Source organism: Bos taurus, chromosome 17 (assembly GCF_002263795.3).
Source record: "Bos taurus isolate L1 Dominette 01449 registration number 42190680 breed Hereford chromosome 17, ARS-UCD2.0, whole genome shotgun sequence".
NCBI classification, from domain to species: Eukaryota; Metazoa; Chordata; class Mammalia; order Artiodactyla; family Bovidae; genus Bos; species Bos taurus.
This window is the reverse complement of record NC_037344.1, coordinates 72,038,292-72,055,418: the sequence shown is the minus strand read 5'-3', so window position 1 is coordinate 72,055,418 and position 17,127 is coordinate 72,038,292. Positions and strand designations below refer to the sequence as shown.

The 17,127-nt window shown below is 57.7% G+C and overlaps 1 protein-coding gene across 1 annotated transcript in view; it reads right to left on the bottom strand.

Annotated features, from left to right (window-relative positions):
* Positions 1-4,439: 4,439 nt before the first annotated feature.
* Positions 4,440-17,127, bottom strand: part of MAPK1 (mitogen-activated protein kinase 1) — a gene marked incomplete at its 3' end in the record, with an annotated part of 52,734 nt that continues 40,046 nt past the window's right edge. The window contains 5 exon segments of the mRNA NM_175793.2: positions 4,440-4,566; positions 5,444-5,553; positions 10,000-10,131; positions 10,390-10,504; positions 14,493-14,609. Of these exon segments, the coding sequence (NP_786987.1) occupies positions 4,450-4,566; positions 5,444-5,553; positions 10,000-10,131; positions 10,390-10,504; positions 14,493-14,609 (591 nt within the window).

The following is a 17,127-nucleotide window of genomic DNA, read 5'->3' as shown; positions in this document are numbered from 1 at the left end:
GGCACCCCATCTTCACGTGGGGATTCCAGGTAACGAGACATGCGCGGTGCTACTTCTGGTAACACGGACACAATTTAATGATTCTAATTTTTTTGTTTTTTTAAAGTCAGGTGCCATAAACATTCAAATAATACATCTTTTAGAAAGTACGTTTACAGCATCAAAAGAATTAAGATGAAATATAAACCTTTCTACTTACAATTTTTATACAGATTAACCAAATCACAAATACCACAAATAAAGGTTAAGTTGTAACAATATAATGAATAAACATTCAGATTCTTAATAAAATCTTCCTTTAACATTTGTTTTTAACTTACCATTATACTAAGTAATCTATGCAGGATTTTGGGGTACAATACCAAGAAGGCACCAACAGTACAAAGCAGACAGGAAGCAGCTCTGAACCTTTCTCAACTGCTCTACGCGGAGGACGCACGCAGGGACGGCCGCGCTCCAGGGGAGCCGGCGCAGGCCGGAACAGCCCCGGGCTTCCCGCCGCTGACCTGCGACGCCAGGTGGACGCCACGCAGAGGCCCTGGGTTCCCTCTGCTGGACACGCCTCTCGTCTGCGCTAAGAGGGTCACTTCAGACACCAGCACAATTTTAAAGCACAGATGCTTTAAAACGTGTAAGCAGAAGGACTGCTCAGATTTTCAAAACCACCACATTTACAAAAATATTTCCCTTAAAAACTTGGGATTGTCCAAAACATTGACTTACAAATATAAAAGTATCGTGGAAGGGCCTAAAGCATGTGTGCATATGTACGTGTTAACACACCGTCACGTACTGCAGAAAAGTCACCAATTTAAAACCGTATTGACACCTAAGCAACCGAAGGCCAGTCTCCTCGGCACCGTCTGCACGTCACTGGCACACGCGTGTCGCACGTCACTGGCACACGCGTGTCGCACGTCACTGGCACATGCGTGTCGCAGGCTGTGCCCCCACCTGACGCGGGGACAGACCGACCCCAGGCCCCCCACACGCGGCCGCAGCAGAAGTCACGCAGCCAGACGCGAGGGCCTTGCGTCCCCGCGCACGCGGCCGTCTCGAGCCCTTGCAGGCCCACCTGCTGCTTCGTGAGGGGTCTTGTCTCATGCTCACTCAAGAGACTGGAATGTTTCAACAGGAATTTTTTGCTTACATTTTAGACACCAAGAAAGCCATCGGCCCCAAGCTGATGTGCAGGAAGCAGTCGCAGCGGTGGTCGGGGTCACCAGCATGAATTCATGTGACCTAATGTGCACGTTTTGAGAGACACAGGCAGACCCAAAGGGTGAGCCTCACACACCACAGGCGCCTGTTCAGACAGCTCCCTGACCCGCTGAACCAAGCTTGGCATGGTTAGTGAAAGGCTACAGGGACTCCCACACAGGGTTAGTGGTTCCTGCCCACCAGACCCGTGGACAGCGAGGGGCGGGGAAGCTCCCGGCCCCCAGGGGTTAGTAACCAAGGCTGTGGCTGTCTGTCTGGTTAGTGAACCACAGGTTAACCTCCTAACACTACTTTGGAATGTTAGTAGTAAGCACAGAGAAATAAGAGCAATAACCCGCCAGCGCTCCTGGTAAAATGTACCCGGGACAGCAACGCTCGCCTCTCGCTGCCCCACGGGCCTCCACTGGACAGCTCCGTGCATGGAGGCGAAGCCACGGCTCTCGGGGCCGACACTCAGGTGTGGTTCTGGTCTGACGGGGGAGTCCAGCACCCGCTCCGGCCCGAGGGTGCAAGCCCTTCCTGGCGCTTGACTGGGACACAGGCCACCCTCTAGGAAGAACCAAAGAACCCAACTTGTGACTTCTGGGCTGTGTCATCAGAGTCTGACAGAACACCGCAGACCTGTGATCTGAGGAGCATGTCAGAACTGATGCTCTGCCGTGTGGAGGAAAAAACCCCTCCACAACGCTGTCTACATGGCCTTACACAAACCCAGGTGTTCGGGCAGCGCCCAGCAGGGAGCGGGCCCGCTGGGCTTCCTGGTCTAAGCACAGCCTGACCTGACTGTTGGTTCGGACCCCACGATCCAGAGGAAATCGACACTGAATCTTAATGTGAGCAGGAGATAGAGGACGCCCGTTTATTTTCAGGAATGACAAGCGCATTTCCGTTTGTGTTAGCAGGCAGTCTTTATATAACCCACTCTCCACTGCTATCAAAATCCAAACAAGAAAGAAAGGACAGCTGAGAAATGAAAAGCTGAGAACTGAGGAACTTTTCCTAAGTGATCTGCTGGAGAGCATTTTCCGTGGAACACAACTCAGAGGTAACAACAGAGTCTCGTTTCAACCACAGGTGCGTGGCACGTGGACTCATCTCCGCACAGAAGCTGTAACAGTCATGCGAGGGGACAGTGACGGCTGGACAGGCAGAGTGCTGCGCGCAGAGCTCAGGGGCAGGAGGCCGCGCCACGCGGCGGGGCAGCCGGTGCCAGGGCCGGGGGCGGGCGGGCTTCTTCGGGCGCCCCACGCGTGACTGGGCCCTGGCGCAGGGCGGCGCTCAGCCAAGGCTCACCGGGCTTTAGCACACACCGTCACACCGGGGATGGAGGATGAACTTGAGATGCTGACATGCTGCAGGAGGGAAGAAGTGTACAACAGGCGCTCCCGGAGGACGCATGTGCCCCCGCCTGGCCCTCAGGCGTCGGGCCGGCGCCCCGCGGCCTGCGCCCCTCACCTGATCCCGGGGAGCCGCCTCTGCTGGCGGGAGTCCCGCAAGCAGGCAGGGCTGCGTGGGACGCGTCCTGCGAGGGCTGTGCCCCCGACGGGGCAGGTGAGCTGCCCGACGTGGGCCTCCTCCCGTTTAGAGAAGAGACAGTGCTCTACAAGCCACACCTGTGCCCGTATGGGATCCGCGTGACGTGAGGCGGCGGGAGTGCAAGGGGGCGGTCGCTGCCGTAAAGCGCCCAGGGGACGCGACCGGCAGGGCACCGGGGCAGGACTCAGGAGGGGAGGGGCCACTGCGTCTCTCAGAGCAGAAGGCGGCTAGTGACTGAAGCAAGGTGGGCGGGAGGAGCCCTGAGGGACGCACAGCCGCAGGCCACCAGAGGCGACGCGCACGGGGCCAGAACAGCGCTCTGGCAGGAGGGAGTTCTTTGAAAGCACAGAAGCCACAACCACCAGGAGCCGCCCCTCCGACGGCTCAGAGGAGTCAGGTGGACACGCAGACGGGAGGGGACGGGCGGGTCGGGAGCTGCAGGAGAGCCGCGGGGTCTGCGTGCCGTGCTCGGCCCGTGTCCTGTGGGGAGACAGACAGACCCTCCGTGAGCCACGGACGCGCCGCACGGAAACGGCAGCGGCAGGAGGACAGAAAAGCGCGAAAACAGAGAACACCACTGCAGCAAAGCCCGCCTTCCCGGAACCGCCCCCTGGGACAGGGCTCGCCCCCAGCCCCGGGCCCCCACCCGCAGATGCCCCCCGCCCGGGCCCCCACCCCACGGCCGGGCCGGCACCACACTCCTGGATGCCCTTCTTTGGCCACAACTGACGGCACGTGGGGGGATCTGCTTCCCAACCCGCGGTCGAGGCGGCGCCCACATCTGAGGCGTGGCCCACGGGGAAGCCTCCCAGAGGCCGCTCACTTTCCCCGTTGGTCTCTGTGTATTTTTGGCTGTGGCACGCAGGCTTCTCCAGCTGCAGTATGCAGGCGGGGTGCCGTTTACTAACCGGCGGTCCACCCTGGGATGCACACGTCTTGTAAATGCCCAGTAAGTGGACGCTGCTGCCCCTCTTCTCAGCACACCCGCCCCCACGCTGGACAGGCAGGTGGGCCAGAATCATCACATGGGCGCAGCCAGCGCTGCCTTAAATGCCCCAGTTTTCTCTGCCCAAGCGTGACCAGCACAGCCACGGGCTGGCCGGAAGGTAAGGCTGGCAGGCTGGACTGGGAAGGGCAGGAAGGGCCCCCCTGTCACCCCGAGCCCTGAGAGGCAGCCCCGAGGGCTTACCAGGCCTCCCGGAGGCCCCAGCGCCCCTCTAATGTCCTGTCTCACTTGAGGACACCATACTCCAGGTCAAACCCGCGCCCCCTGCCAACAGACGCAGTCTCACTGGGAGCAGAAGGACTCGGGGTTCACCGCCCCCCCCAGGACAGGGGAGGGGCACGGAGAAGCCGTGCGGAGCCCCTGGCCAGCCGTCCAACGTCCAAGCCGGACCGCCCCAAGCGTTTCCCAGCAGAGGCCTCAACCCCAGCCTAATTCTTGTGACACACTCGCTCCTAGAGTCCGGACACAAGCCGCACTCTCTCCTCTTCCACAGATTCTCTAAAATTGAGATCAGTGTTTCCTCTTTTGAGAACTTTAAAAAAAACCCAACCATCACGGCTGTATGGTTCCCCACACCTCAGGTTGCAAAGCTTCCATACTAAAACCCCTCTTTAATGACATTAACACCACCCTGTCTCCTTGGCCAGGACTTATTCTATGGTTAAAGCTCCAGGTACCTGACAAATTTAAGATCGGTATCCCGGCTGGAATCTAGCAGTCTCTTCAAAAATGAGTTCTTTGAGCTTTTCCTTGGGCAAGTCATCCAATTCCATGTCAAACTTGAAGGGTGCTTCGGCGACGGGCTTGAAGAGAAAGCAGAACTTTGAGACGAGGGGCTGTGGTGGAGGCTGCAAGCCCAGGCCCTGGGCTCCCGCCGGCAGCACCCACCCCCCGAGGTGTGCGGCGTGCCCCATGCACCCAGGCCTGACAGCGGGCAGCGGCCCCGCACGGCGCTGGGGTGTGGCCAGGGCTGCGCTGGCGGGGAGGGCTGCGGCTGGCTGCCCAATGCTCACACACGCGCGTCCGGTACACACAGCAGCGCCTTCCTATGAAGAAGCCTCGCGGTGAAACACGAAGCCTCGCGGGCGACGAGAATTGTGGCAAACAGCCATGCTTGTGTTAAACAGAATGAACCCTGCTTTATTTTTTCTAAATTTAGATACAAAAATGTAAGAATGAGATGGAAATACTCCAAAATTTCAATAACGGTGTCTGTGTAACCAGACTACAAAGTGAAGTTTCTTGTATTTTCTGGTACTTTTTTTTTTTTTTAAAGTATCCCCTCTCTATATAAATGACCAGAAAGTTGACACTGTGTATGTACATCAAAGACTCTCCTCACACACTCAGTGCTGTTACCAGGCACCCAGCCCTCATCCCTGCCGTTCTCACACCAGGTCTTAAGGGGAGGAAAACACACACCCCAAACTCGGCTCTGGCCTCCGAAAGGGGGGAAAGGAGGAACTCGCAGTTGCTCTCCCTGCGGGGGGCTCGCAGTGTGGGGCCCTAGCGTGCCGCTCTTCTGCTGCGCGGGCGCCCAGGGCAGGGGAGCCCGGGTCTCTGGTTCTCCGCTGCTGCCCTATTGCCACAGGGAGGCGGCCTCCACTGCTCCTGGGGGAGCTGACGGATCCGTGCGCGCTCCCCCTCCGCCCAGGCAGGCAGCCCCTGCCGGACTCTTACCTCATCGCTCGGGTCGTAGTACTGCTCCAGGTAAGGATGGGCCAGAGCCTGCTCCACCTCGATCCTCTTGTGAGGGTTGAACGTCAACATTTTGTCCAGTAGATCCAGAGCTACAGAGAGAAAGGTTTTGCAGAGATGAGAAGCCAAAGGAGCAGTCACCGAACAGACTGCGCACTCCCTGTTTAAGTCAAGACCCACTAGACGGGGGAGCTGAGGGAGCCATGCGCTCAGGGGAGCCTGCTTCACCTGAGTGTCTGATGGCAGAGACCAGACTCAGGAAGGCGGCGTGCTCTGCAGAGGCTGCACAGGGAGCCAGGATTCAGGCCCAAGTCTGCCCGTAAAACCCGGCCTGGTCCGAAAGCATGGCCCCACTCTGCAGGGTCACGAGCAGAGGCTGCGCGTATTACAGCTCTTGGGTCAGCTCCAAGCTTGCTGTGGCCCTGGTTACTTCCTGCCCTGTGGCTGCAGCCCCCTCCTTCCAGGTTCCGGCTGACAGGTGTGTGTGAAGCGCAGGGCCCTGGAAACATGTTCCCTGCTGGGCTCTGCCCCTGCTCCCCACCTTCATCCAAGCAGTAAACCACGTTGGACGTGAAGAGAAACTCCACACAATGAAGGGCGTTTTTCATGTCCATAAAGCGAAGTGTGAAAAGCAGCAGGATCTTTTTTAAGTCCTAACCCTAACTCTAATTTCTACCAACAGCACATTTCCCGGAATAGCGACAGGGGAGCGTGGGACGCCTGCTGAGCCCCAGCAGCCCCGGGGCCTGCCCCCGCCCCTCCCTATAGTGGCCGTCTGCCTCAGGACTCCGGGACCTCTGTCTGCAGCGTTGAGAGCCCCCAGCATTGTCTTTAACCTCCACCTCCTGCTGCTGCTAAGAGGCACGCACCCCCAGGCGACGGGCATTCCTAAATCAGACCTCACGTTCCTTCAAGTTCAATCCTAGGCAACAACTTCAAAGGAAAAGAGCTTTTCTCTTTTCTTTGCTACTGGAGAAAGGCCTGGCCTCCAGCCTGTGTGCAGGGACAGGAGGCTGGGGGAGGCGAGCTGCGGGCAGGTGCAGGCCGGGCGCTGCACCCGCACTGAGTCACGCTGCCTGCGCACACGCGTCCCTGGGTGCAGAGGCCACTGGCCCTCCAAGACCGACGTCCCTCTGAGGCCGGACGGCGTCCCGCCGGGACCCTGCCTCTCCAGGACCCCACGGGACCCCTAACTCTGGGGGAGCGCAGCTCTGTGACCCCACCGTCTGCCGCATGGGTCACTCCCCCGCCAGGCCCCAGGGCAGCTCGCCTGGCTGGCGCTCGCTCTGAGCCTCCTCACCCACCAGGAGGGACTCTGATCCAGAACAAGACTGCCGCCTGTCCTGTCCACCCTCAGCTCCAAGTCCCGAGTGGAGCCAGAGGAGGCGGCCACCTGTACAGGTCGCGCCACCACAGCTGCACTTCCCGGACTCTGGGCTCAGAGCCCTGCTGCTGAGGCCCCGGGCAGACGGCAGCAGAGCACGGTGGGCAGACGCCGGCGCTGCCACCAAGGGCTTCACCCCACGGGCGCCGGGAAGGGCCGTGGGGCCTCAGGGCTGAGGAGCACATGGCCAAGAACCCCGGGGCCCCGGACAGTCCTGCTCTGCCCCGAGCACGCGCCTCCTGCTCTGCCCCGAGCACGCGCCTCCTGCTCACGAGGGCGGGTCAGGCCCTCCCCGCGGCCGGCACATCCTACCGGGAAACCAGGCTCCCCAGGGTGGCCTCCCTGGGCATCCCTCCAGTGGGTCCACACGCGTCCTTCTGGGAAAGGGGGACCCTGTCCCCTTCCCAGGCTGACCCTGCCTGCTGTGCCCTAGTCCCCACTCCCCGGGGTCCTTTCTGGCGCCTTGAGACCCCCACCCTGTGCCCTCACCCCTCTGAGTGGCCCCCAGGACCTGAAATGGAGGCCTCCTCCTCTACAGGCTCCAAGGCCCTGCCCCCTGGCGCTGCCCAGGGAGGACTCCAGTCCACCCCGCGGGAGTCCCCATCTTCACCCCCAGCCTCCTCCAGGACCTCAGCTGCCGTCTGCTAAACTCCTGACCCTGGAGTCAGCTCAGCACCCACTGCACCGAGACTCTATGGGCAGACAGGACACTGCTTACGGTCCCACTGAGGACGCACACGCAGGCGTGTTTACAGGGCGGTGAGGAAGTCTGCCTACTGTTCAAACAGCGGGTGATCCGACAAACGGAGACAGATTTCTCACAAGAACTGCGGTTTTTTCAAGTTCAAAAAACAGGAGACTTCCCTGCTGGTGAAGACTTCGAGCTTCCATGGCAGCAGCATGAGTTTGACTCCCGGCTGGGGAACAAAGATCCCGTGGGAAACAGGGACAGAGGCCTTGGCCACAGTGACCACCAGGGGCAGGAGCTCTCAGGACACAGGCCAGTGTGAGCCTGGAGCTGCTGGAGGCCACCATGTCACGGTGAGAAGCGAGGCTGGCCAACAGGAGAGGTGGGCGGAGAAGGCACTGCTGCATCGCAAGGCCAGACGTGGTCACTGTGGCCGTGCCGGGAGTCCAGGGCCTGCTGGTCCCCGGGCTGGTGAAGCCCTCTGGGCTGAGGCCAGTCAGGGCTCCCATGAAGGGCAGAGAAGGCCTCAGAGCCGGCCCTCCTGTCTGAGGACTCCCCGCACGCACAGCCCTTCACATCGCTCGTCCCTGACGCGTCTGTAGAACCTCCTCTGCGTCTTCTTTCACGCAGCCGAGAGCCACACGATGTGGGACGAGTGCTGTGCTACCTCCTCAGTGGACACTGCTCGCTCGTAGCTCCCCTTGCTATGAACTCTTTGTGAAAATCACGCTTAGGGGCTGTATTCCCAACTCTCCTATGAGGTGGGTGAAACTCATCCCATTCTGAGTTAAGGAAAATGCGCGGTGGTGAGGTCAGTGACTGCCCCAAGGCACAGGCCTGGGCGCCCAGCCTGCCCCCGGAGCACAGGGCCGAGCGGGACCGTGCGGTGTCAGCACAGCACCACCAGGACGCTCGAGGCGCTGTGCAGCCTGGAGGGGTTACACGCTGTCCACGCCGGGTCTCATCACTCTACTCTCCTGTGATCAAACCTACCAGCCTTTCACTCACGCCTGTTGTCTTGGTGTGTTTGTTTTCAAAGCTCAGGAAGATATTTCTCCCCCATGCAGAGATCAGAAAAATAGTGAGTACTCTAAATACTGTTAACTTCTAACAGTATGATTTTTAGAAAAGTATTTGATCATCAATTGTTTTACAGTTCACTCTCATGTGTGAATAGTGATTTAATCTGATTTTCTTTCAGACAGCTGTTCGACGAGCCCCGTAACATCTGCTGAAGAGTCATCTCTTCCCCTTCACCACAGTAACTCTGGAGAGAACCCCTTCTATGAAGGAAAATCTATACTACTACTGGTTCAAGGCACTCAGCAGCCTCCAAACGTGAAAAAACATTCAACCTCACTCTTAATTAAAGAAAAACAAATTAAAATGCCGTTTTCCCATCTGGTTGGCGAACTCACAAGTTCAATATCCAGAGCTGCAGGCACAAACGTGGCAAAGCTGCCGACCTGCCCCTCGGGCTCCAGAGCGTCCCCTGCACCAGCCGTGTGCAGAGGGTGACCCTCCCACGGCCGTGACCACGCACGCATCACCAAGCTGCGAGGAGCTTTCAAGGTCCACACCTCCTACAATAAATCGTATCAAGGCCGGTTTCCTGTACTTAAGAGACTCTACATTCCCTTCTCTGTGAACCACTATTAACAAGACAAATCCAGACGCTGAGCTACCTGCAAGCAGGCTCTTACTGTGTCTTACTGCTGCTGAGTGTCCAGGGCCTTAGAACAGACACCCGTCTGTTTCCTAAGCGGACACACTCATCTCTGCATGCTGCAGGAGGAGAGCAGACGCGAGCTGCCGGCAGGCGAACCGGCCCCCAGCCCTCTGCAGCTTCTGAGTGAGGGGAGCAGGGCTGGCTGTGAGACGTTCTCTGACCAGCAGGCTGTGGCAGAGGCGCCTTGCTCTCAGCCCCTGCGGCCCCTGCTCTGGTGCTCTCGGGGCACCACTGCAGGCACGGAATGCCCCATCTGGCACCGCAGGACGAGGGCCCGCAGACCTGCCCAGCCTGTGGGCTCAGCAGCCCCCAGGTGTCAGGCCTGGGCAAGGGGGGCGACTGACCACAAAAAGGCACGATGCAGCTTTGGGGAACAACGGAAATGCTCTGTGTTCCGACTGGCGTGAAGTTACAGGACCGTATACATCTGTTAAAGTTCAAAGGCTTCACAACCGAAAAGGCTGTCTTATTCTATGTAAATTATTCTATGATAAACCTGAATTTAAAAATTATCCAATGACACGATGATTCTAAAGACATGAACTTAATCCAAGCTAAGTACCAAACAAACCCACATGTGGAAAGCCAGGCATCACCCCCAGACCCCTCAGCCCACGGCCGCGGCGGCTCCGAAAGAGAGGGAGGGCAGTGAAGACCGAGCCCCCAGCGGGGCCGTGTCACGACGCAGCAGCCGCGGCCCCGGGGCCCAGAGGCTGACACAGACCAAGCGTACCCACCTTTGGAGTCCGCGTTCGGGAACAGCCTGTTCCATGGCACCTTATTTTTGTGTGGAAGAGAGAGCAGGTAGTTTCTAGCTTTTAAATTTATTATACAATTCAGGTCTTCCTGCGACGGGGATCCAAGAATACCTATCAGATAAAATAATCTGCTGTCAGTTATTAAGACCACGGTGAACCAGCCGCGTGCCGCCAGCAGCGGGGAATGGGCCCCGGCGCTCAGCGTCTTCTCACCACCTCCCAGCGCTGGCCCTTCTCACCGAGTGTTCCGTCAAGGACCAAGAGAAACAGCTCATGCCCAGGACAGGCCCCAGAGCTGCAAGATCGTCTCCACGCCACCTCACGAAGGGCTCTGACGTGAACGTGGGCCCCGGACGCTGAGGACCTTACCCAGAATGTGGTTCAGCTGGTCAAGGTAGTGCTTCCCGGGGAAGATGGGCCTGTTGGAGAGCATCTCCGCGAGGATGCAGCCGACGGACCAGATGTCGATGGACTTGGTGTAGCCCTGCAGCGGGAGAAGGGAGAGTGACCCCTGCCGCCCCGTGACGACGAGCGCGGCCTGCCCTGCAATTCAGACGTGCGTGGGACAGCGTGCAGAGACAAACGCAACCGGCTTTCTTATAAGACGCTAAAAAACCAAGGCTGCTGGATTTCATTCCTCTCTTCAGAGCACATTCACTTATTAAGTTAGAATTTCTGTAGCAGACCTCATTTCTTTTATCAAATGATTTGAGAGAAAGAATTAGAACCCCTTCGAGCTGAAGCTGGGAAAACGAGAAAGCAGTGAGCAGCCACTGACTACTCTCAGACATCTGGGGACCTCGTTTTTGAAACTCGGAAGTCACTCAGAAGGGGCGTTGCTCCATTTCCAGAATATCTTTCTTCATTCTGAAAATCATTAAAAACAAAACAACAACCACCCATGATCTCTGGGTTCATGAGGGCGTGCTGGCTCCATCCTACTCAACTAATTCCTATCTCTCATCTTTTTTTATTCATTTTTCAGGTACAGTTTTTCTTTTAAAGGATTCGGTGAAAAGACATGGAAGAATTACCATACGACAGTGACAAAAGGCTGTTACTGTAGAAGCAGAGTTCTGTGGAGAATGCTTTAGTGATAAGTAGAAGAAGAGATGTGGAGCACAGCTACGGGGGAAAAAAATCCAGTTAAATATTAAAGGCAACAGAAATATAGCAAAGTATTTTTTGAAAATCAAAGATTTAATGATCAGATCTATATATCTGATAAAGTGGGCTGAATTTCAAAATAATTCTTTCCAATAAGATTGGGGGTTTAGGGGTATCTCCCTAGGATGTCCCAGTAGTTGTTAACATGCCGCCTACCGACACTGCTACTGTATTAACAGCAACTATAACCAACCCGTCCATTCTGAAGGAGATCAGCCCTGGGATTTCTTTGGAAGGAATGATGCTGAAGCTGAAACTCCAGTACTTTGGCCACCTCGTGTGAAGAGTTGACTCATTGGAAAAGACTCTGATGCTGGGACGGATTGGAGGCAGGAGGAGAAGGGGACGACACAGGATGAGATGGCTGGATGGCATCACTGACTCGATGGACGAGAGTCTGAGTGAACTCTGGGAGTTAGTGATGGACAGGGAGGCCTGGCGTGCTGTGATTCATGGAGTCGCAAAGAGTCAGACACGACTGAGCGACTGAACTGAACTGATAACCACGATTAGGTGGAGACCAACTGTCCTCAGGCAGCACTTGAACCGCTGCTAAGGACACGCAGACTGACACAGTCAGTGGGGGTTCATTCTCAAGGGACTCGCACACGGAGAGAGAATGAGAAAGCAGAGGGCAAAGGGTGAAGAGCCGGCGAGGGGGCGCCGGGGACGACGCCAGGGGGACGCTACACTGGGGGGGCAGTGCCCCTGAGCCCCGTGGGCTGCCCCCCACCACGACCGCAGCGTCCTGTGTCCTCCTGGTCACTCACTCTCTCACACGCGCAGGACGCTCTTCCGGGACGCCACACGTGAAATGAGACAAAAGCGAGCCCTGCTCTCCTGATGCTGGGCGTTATAGGACCTCACACGGGTGTGGGTCTCAGCAAGAGCCACCAGGCCGTGGTTTCACGTCCACGGGGCAGTCCCCCGTCCCCCACCAGGTTCCTAGCTTCACGCCAAGACTCTTCTTCACTAACTCAAACCAAAACCGCAGAGTTGAGACTGAAGGCAGAGCCAGGTGAGAAGCCAGCATGCCCAAATCAAGCCAAATGCTGGAGAGACTGGCAAAAATGAGACCACCACTGTTCTCACTAAAATGTTTTTCTTGTGGAAGATAGTTAAAAAACTAGAAATGCCTAACGCACGTTAACTTTTAGTTTAAAATACGTTTAAAAAATTAACACGTTAAAACTTCTCAGTTTTCACTTTCATATAGTAAATACTGATAGATAAAACCCACATAAACAAGCCCGCTTAGGGTCCTGGATAAGCTGTTAGACGCTGCGGGGTCTGGAGCACGGGGTGTCTGCGACCCTCGCCTCTCCCATTCCTGCCCTGCTCCGCAAGTTACAAATGCTGTCAAGTGCCGTATTATAAATACACAGAGCGCTCCAGCCAAAGCTGGGACAGTGAGTGCTTAGAAAAAAAAAGAGGAAGATAACGGACAGCAAACAAACAAAAGCCAGAGCCACCCTGAGTCCAGTAATGTTTCAGAACAAAGACGGGGTCAGAGGAGGAGAAAGAGAAAGACGTGTGATCGCTCCTTCACGGACGGATGCCAGCTCGTTATGTAACTTAGAGAAGCGGGCTCTGCAGCCCCAGCAGGAGCACTGACAGACACAGCGGTGCTCACGGGCACCTCGGGGAGAGGCTTCCGGGAAGACGAGCCCCAGACATGGCCTCTGAGACCCTGCGGGGCCTGTGCAGCCAAGAGTGACCCGGGCCCCTCAGGAGGAGCCCGCCCTGTGAAGCAGGGAGAGCTCAGGCGGGCGTGAGGCCACCTCTGCGCTCCCCAAGTGATCCGGGCTGTGGAGGAGCGGGGGCGACCCCACATGGGCACAGCACAGGGGCCGCAACACGCCGCTGTGAGGACACAACAGGGCCAGCGCCGGACGAGGCTGCCGTCACGGGCGCGCGGAGGGCATGCCGCCTGCCCAGGAGCATTCGCCAGCTCCTCAAGTCAGTCCGGTAGGAGTCAGAGCTTGACGCGGGGGAAGTGAGAGGAGAGCGGGGAGACAGGCAGGCGGAAGACGTCAACGCTGGTGAGGCTAGGGGTACACAGGTGTCCCCCGACCCAATTCTCCCGTGGGTGTGCTGAAAAGGAAACGCTGGACATGCTGGGAGGGGCCTCTCGGGCTAGAGGAGCCGTGAGTCAGAGGACGCAAGCCACGCACGAGAGCGGAGGCCACCGCCCGGGGGTCCCCCGGAGACGGCACCGAGCGACTCACGTGGCCATCCACCGCAGGGGCCTGCCCTGTGGCGCTGTCTGCGGTCGGGAATTATGAGAGAATCAGCACAGCGTTTTCTTCTGTGAGACATCTGTTAGGCCAAATCCTCCTTTACGATGGCATCTATTCTAATGGATTTTTACTTCTACAGCTGACTCCACGCAGGTGTGACACCAAGAGCAGCTACCTGCTGTAAACAGGCTCCATTTCCTCGCAGAGGCAACCCCACGCGTGGCCCTAGTCCTTCACGTGAGGGCTGGAGGGAGAGAACCAGCCCCTGGGCCGTGCACTTCACTCACTGCCATCGAGCCTCTCAGGACGACGTCTGGTTCCGACACCTGGACGTGGGTCCAGCGTCTACTCTCGTGGCCTTCCTCACACATGTTACATCACGGTGGACGGGACGGAGTTCTGGACTCTCGACCTCGCGACACAAGGCTCAGGATGACTGAGAGATGTCGGGCGCGCCGACCGCAAGCCAGACGCTGCCTGCGCGCAGCGGGCCAAGGCTCACGAGGCCCCACGGCCGCCCTCGCTGCGGCCGCTGCTCACGCCCCTCGCACCGGCCACTCTCGACTCTGCCCTGCTCCACAGACTCTCTGGTCGTTTCCTGTGAGCAAAGGCCCTGCTGGCAGTGCGCTTTCGACCTGGATGCCGGACCACCGTGTCATTTTGAAAGAGTTACAGCAGCTCTTATTTTTCCCACACCAATGTTTTCTTCCAATTTTATTGCAATTTTGCTGAAGAGGCTTCTTCGTATCAGGTAAGTCTGACTCTTACAGGAGAGCCCTGGTCCGCATTCACGACCACAGTCCACACACACAGCCCAGCTGACAGGAGGAAGCTGCCCGGGTGGAGGAGGGCTGCTCGGGGGCGGGACGCAGGGGCCCACGATGGGAGCACGCCCCTCGGCTCTGTAAGCCAGCGCTAGCCCAGCCCGGACGTCAGTGCTGAAGGGAGACAAGCCAGTACCTTGGGGCTGGCCAGACAGACCCAGCCTCAGCCCAGGCCGAGTGCAACTCACGGCCTAAGTTCTCTGGGCTCCTGGATTTCTTCCGATGCAAACCTGGTCCTTACCTTGGAATTCAACATGATTTCTGGAGCCCGGTACCAGCGAGTGGCCACGTACTCTGTCAAGAACCCTGTGTGGTCGTGGTCTGGATCTGCAACACGGGCCAAGCCAAAGTCACAGATCTAGGGGAGAACAAGACAGGACAGCTTCTGAGAGTCAGGTCGCCAGCAGCAGAGCCACACAGACGCTGGCGGGACGCAGCTGTGACGCGACAGCAAGCGACAGCAAGCGCCACCGCTCTCGGGCGGCAGAGCCCCGAGGCAACGACACACGCCCACCTACCTGCTCCTCACGACAAAGGGATGGCAGCCACCTCGAGTCAGAAAGGAACAGGCTGCAGAGTCTTGCCCAGAACACATTTTCAACGGTTTGCAGCCTCTACTTATCTGCTTACCCACAGCAATCCTGCTTAGACCACTTGATAAACAGTTCTGCACAGAGTAAGGTCACTCAAACCAGCCCCCAGCGAGCGCTGGAACGGTCACTGCTGGGACCAACCTCTCCAGCGTGGCCTCTCTCCACACATGTGACCTCTTCCTCTGTTCTGCCCACCTCCTTCCCCTCCTGTAGTCAAACCCACTCCCAAAGCTGTACAAGACGTTCCACACACTGAAGACGGATCCTTACCCAAAAAAAAAAAAAATCCAGCCTCTAACTTCTCCTGACTCATGCAAGCCGGCCTTGACCATGCAACGGTTGGGGCTACTCCAGATTACAATGTGTGAGGAGAGTAACTGGAACATATTTGGTCCCAAACAACTGCAGGACCCTTTAATTCCTAGCTCCTGGGGAACTAATCCAAGAGATAGAGAAAGAGAGACAGACAGACAGAGATGCTAACACAGACCAGAATCTAGCAGAAGGCAGCCTGGAAGACAGAGATCACTTTGGAGGCTGACTGCTCTAATTCGGTTGAAAAGTGACAAGGGTCTGAGCTCAGTCCCTAAAAATAGAGACACGGAGGCAGGGACACAGCTTAGGAATACTCAGACGACTTAACAGACACCAGCCTCTGCAGAGACCCCACAGCTGAAGGTCTCAACTTAAAAAGACTCTGCAGGCTCCACCCACCTCCTCAGGGCTCCTGGCCGTGGAGGCTGGCACCCCCCGCGGCACCTCTGACCCGAAGCCCTGCCGCTTCCTCGATGGAGCCCTCAGAAGTTCTGCATCCATGCCGCCCAGTTCCCGTCCTCTGGCCCCTGTCAGTGCGTCTTCAGGAGGAGCAAACACCACGCCTGCTCTGTGGCTCTTCCAGGGCCGTGCTCTGGGCACTCTGGACAGGGCCGCACAGTCACTGTGGCGTCTTGAGACCCCCTTGGCCTCCAGCACCAGCCTCACCTCCACAGCCAGACGGCTTGCTGAGGCCATCACACCCTGGACAGCCGCGGGCTGACGGACTGTCTGAATCTGCAACGCGCCCGCACCGCACACCACTCCTTGGGCACCCTCGGCTCACGCGGCATGGCCGGGTCCAGACACGAGTCACAGCTCTCTGTGGTCAGCAGAACCCCAGGTGAAAAGCCTGCATCCAGACCCCCAGATCAGTGGGCTCAGTCCTGGGGCTGACGTCTCCACCCTCGTCTGGGAGCGGAAACAGAAGCAGGAGCCGCACTCGGGGAGGCAGATAGGACCTCACACCTCTACAGAGACAGGCCCACGTGGTGTGAACAACCTAAAGACAGCTGTGGAGAGGGCTCCTCTGAAGAAAGCCACGCCAACGTAACCCTGACCCCCCCACGGGTCTCAAGCTCTGGGGCTGAGCTCGTATCAAGAGGGCAGGATTGATCTTCCCTCCTCTGGAAGCCGGGCAAACCGTTCCCACTGCCTGAACCAAGAGAACACTGGAAGTGACGCCGTGCGACTTCCCAGGTGAGACCATAAAAGGCGCTGTGGCTTCCACCTGGGGAACTGGGGGCCTCTGGCCGTGTCGTGGGGACACCACGTCACGTGGGCGACACGTGGCCATGCCGTGGCGCCAACCACCAGGCCTGTGGGCGACGATCTGAGCCTCCAGGGCCACATCTCTCAGCTGCGGTCCAGAGGCTGAGCCCAGAGCAGTCACCGCACCCCCTGTTCCCTGACCAAAGTCCTGACCTCAGAAATTCGCATTCAAACACGATACTGCTGTTTCAGGCCATGACACCTTGCGGGGCTTGAGAGAGGCTCCAGCCTGGGTGGAGGCGGGAGGTAAACAGGCGTCCACGTGGGGAGGCGGCAGGAGCCCCAAGGGGACTGGAGTCCTGAGTAAAGGGCCCAGGAACGCACTGCACCAACCAGCTACGTCGCTGGGAGCTGCACAACGGTGACTTCTCTAACTTTATGATCCCTTGTGCGTTTATGCTAAGTCACCTCAGTCGTGTCCGACTCTGTGCGACCCCATAGACGGCAGCCCGCCAGGCTCCCCCGTCCCTGGGATTCTCCAGGCAAGAACACTGGAGTGGGTTGCCATTTCCTTCTCCAACGCATGAAAGTGAATAGTGAAAGTGAAGTTGCTCAGTCGTGTCCGACCCTCAGCGACCCCATGGACTGCAGCCCACCAGGCTCCTCCGTCCATGGGATTTTCCAGGCAAGAGTGCGTTTTGCGTACTCTTGTGCGTTTATCAGCTGGCATTTACTTTAAGGGAGCACCGTACTTCATCA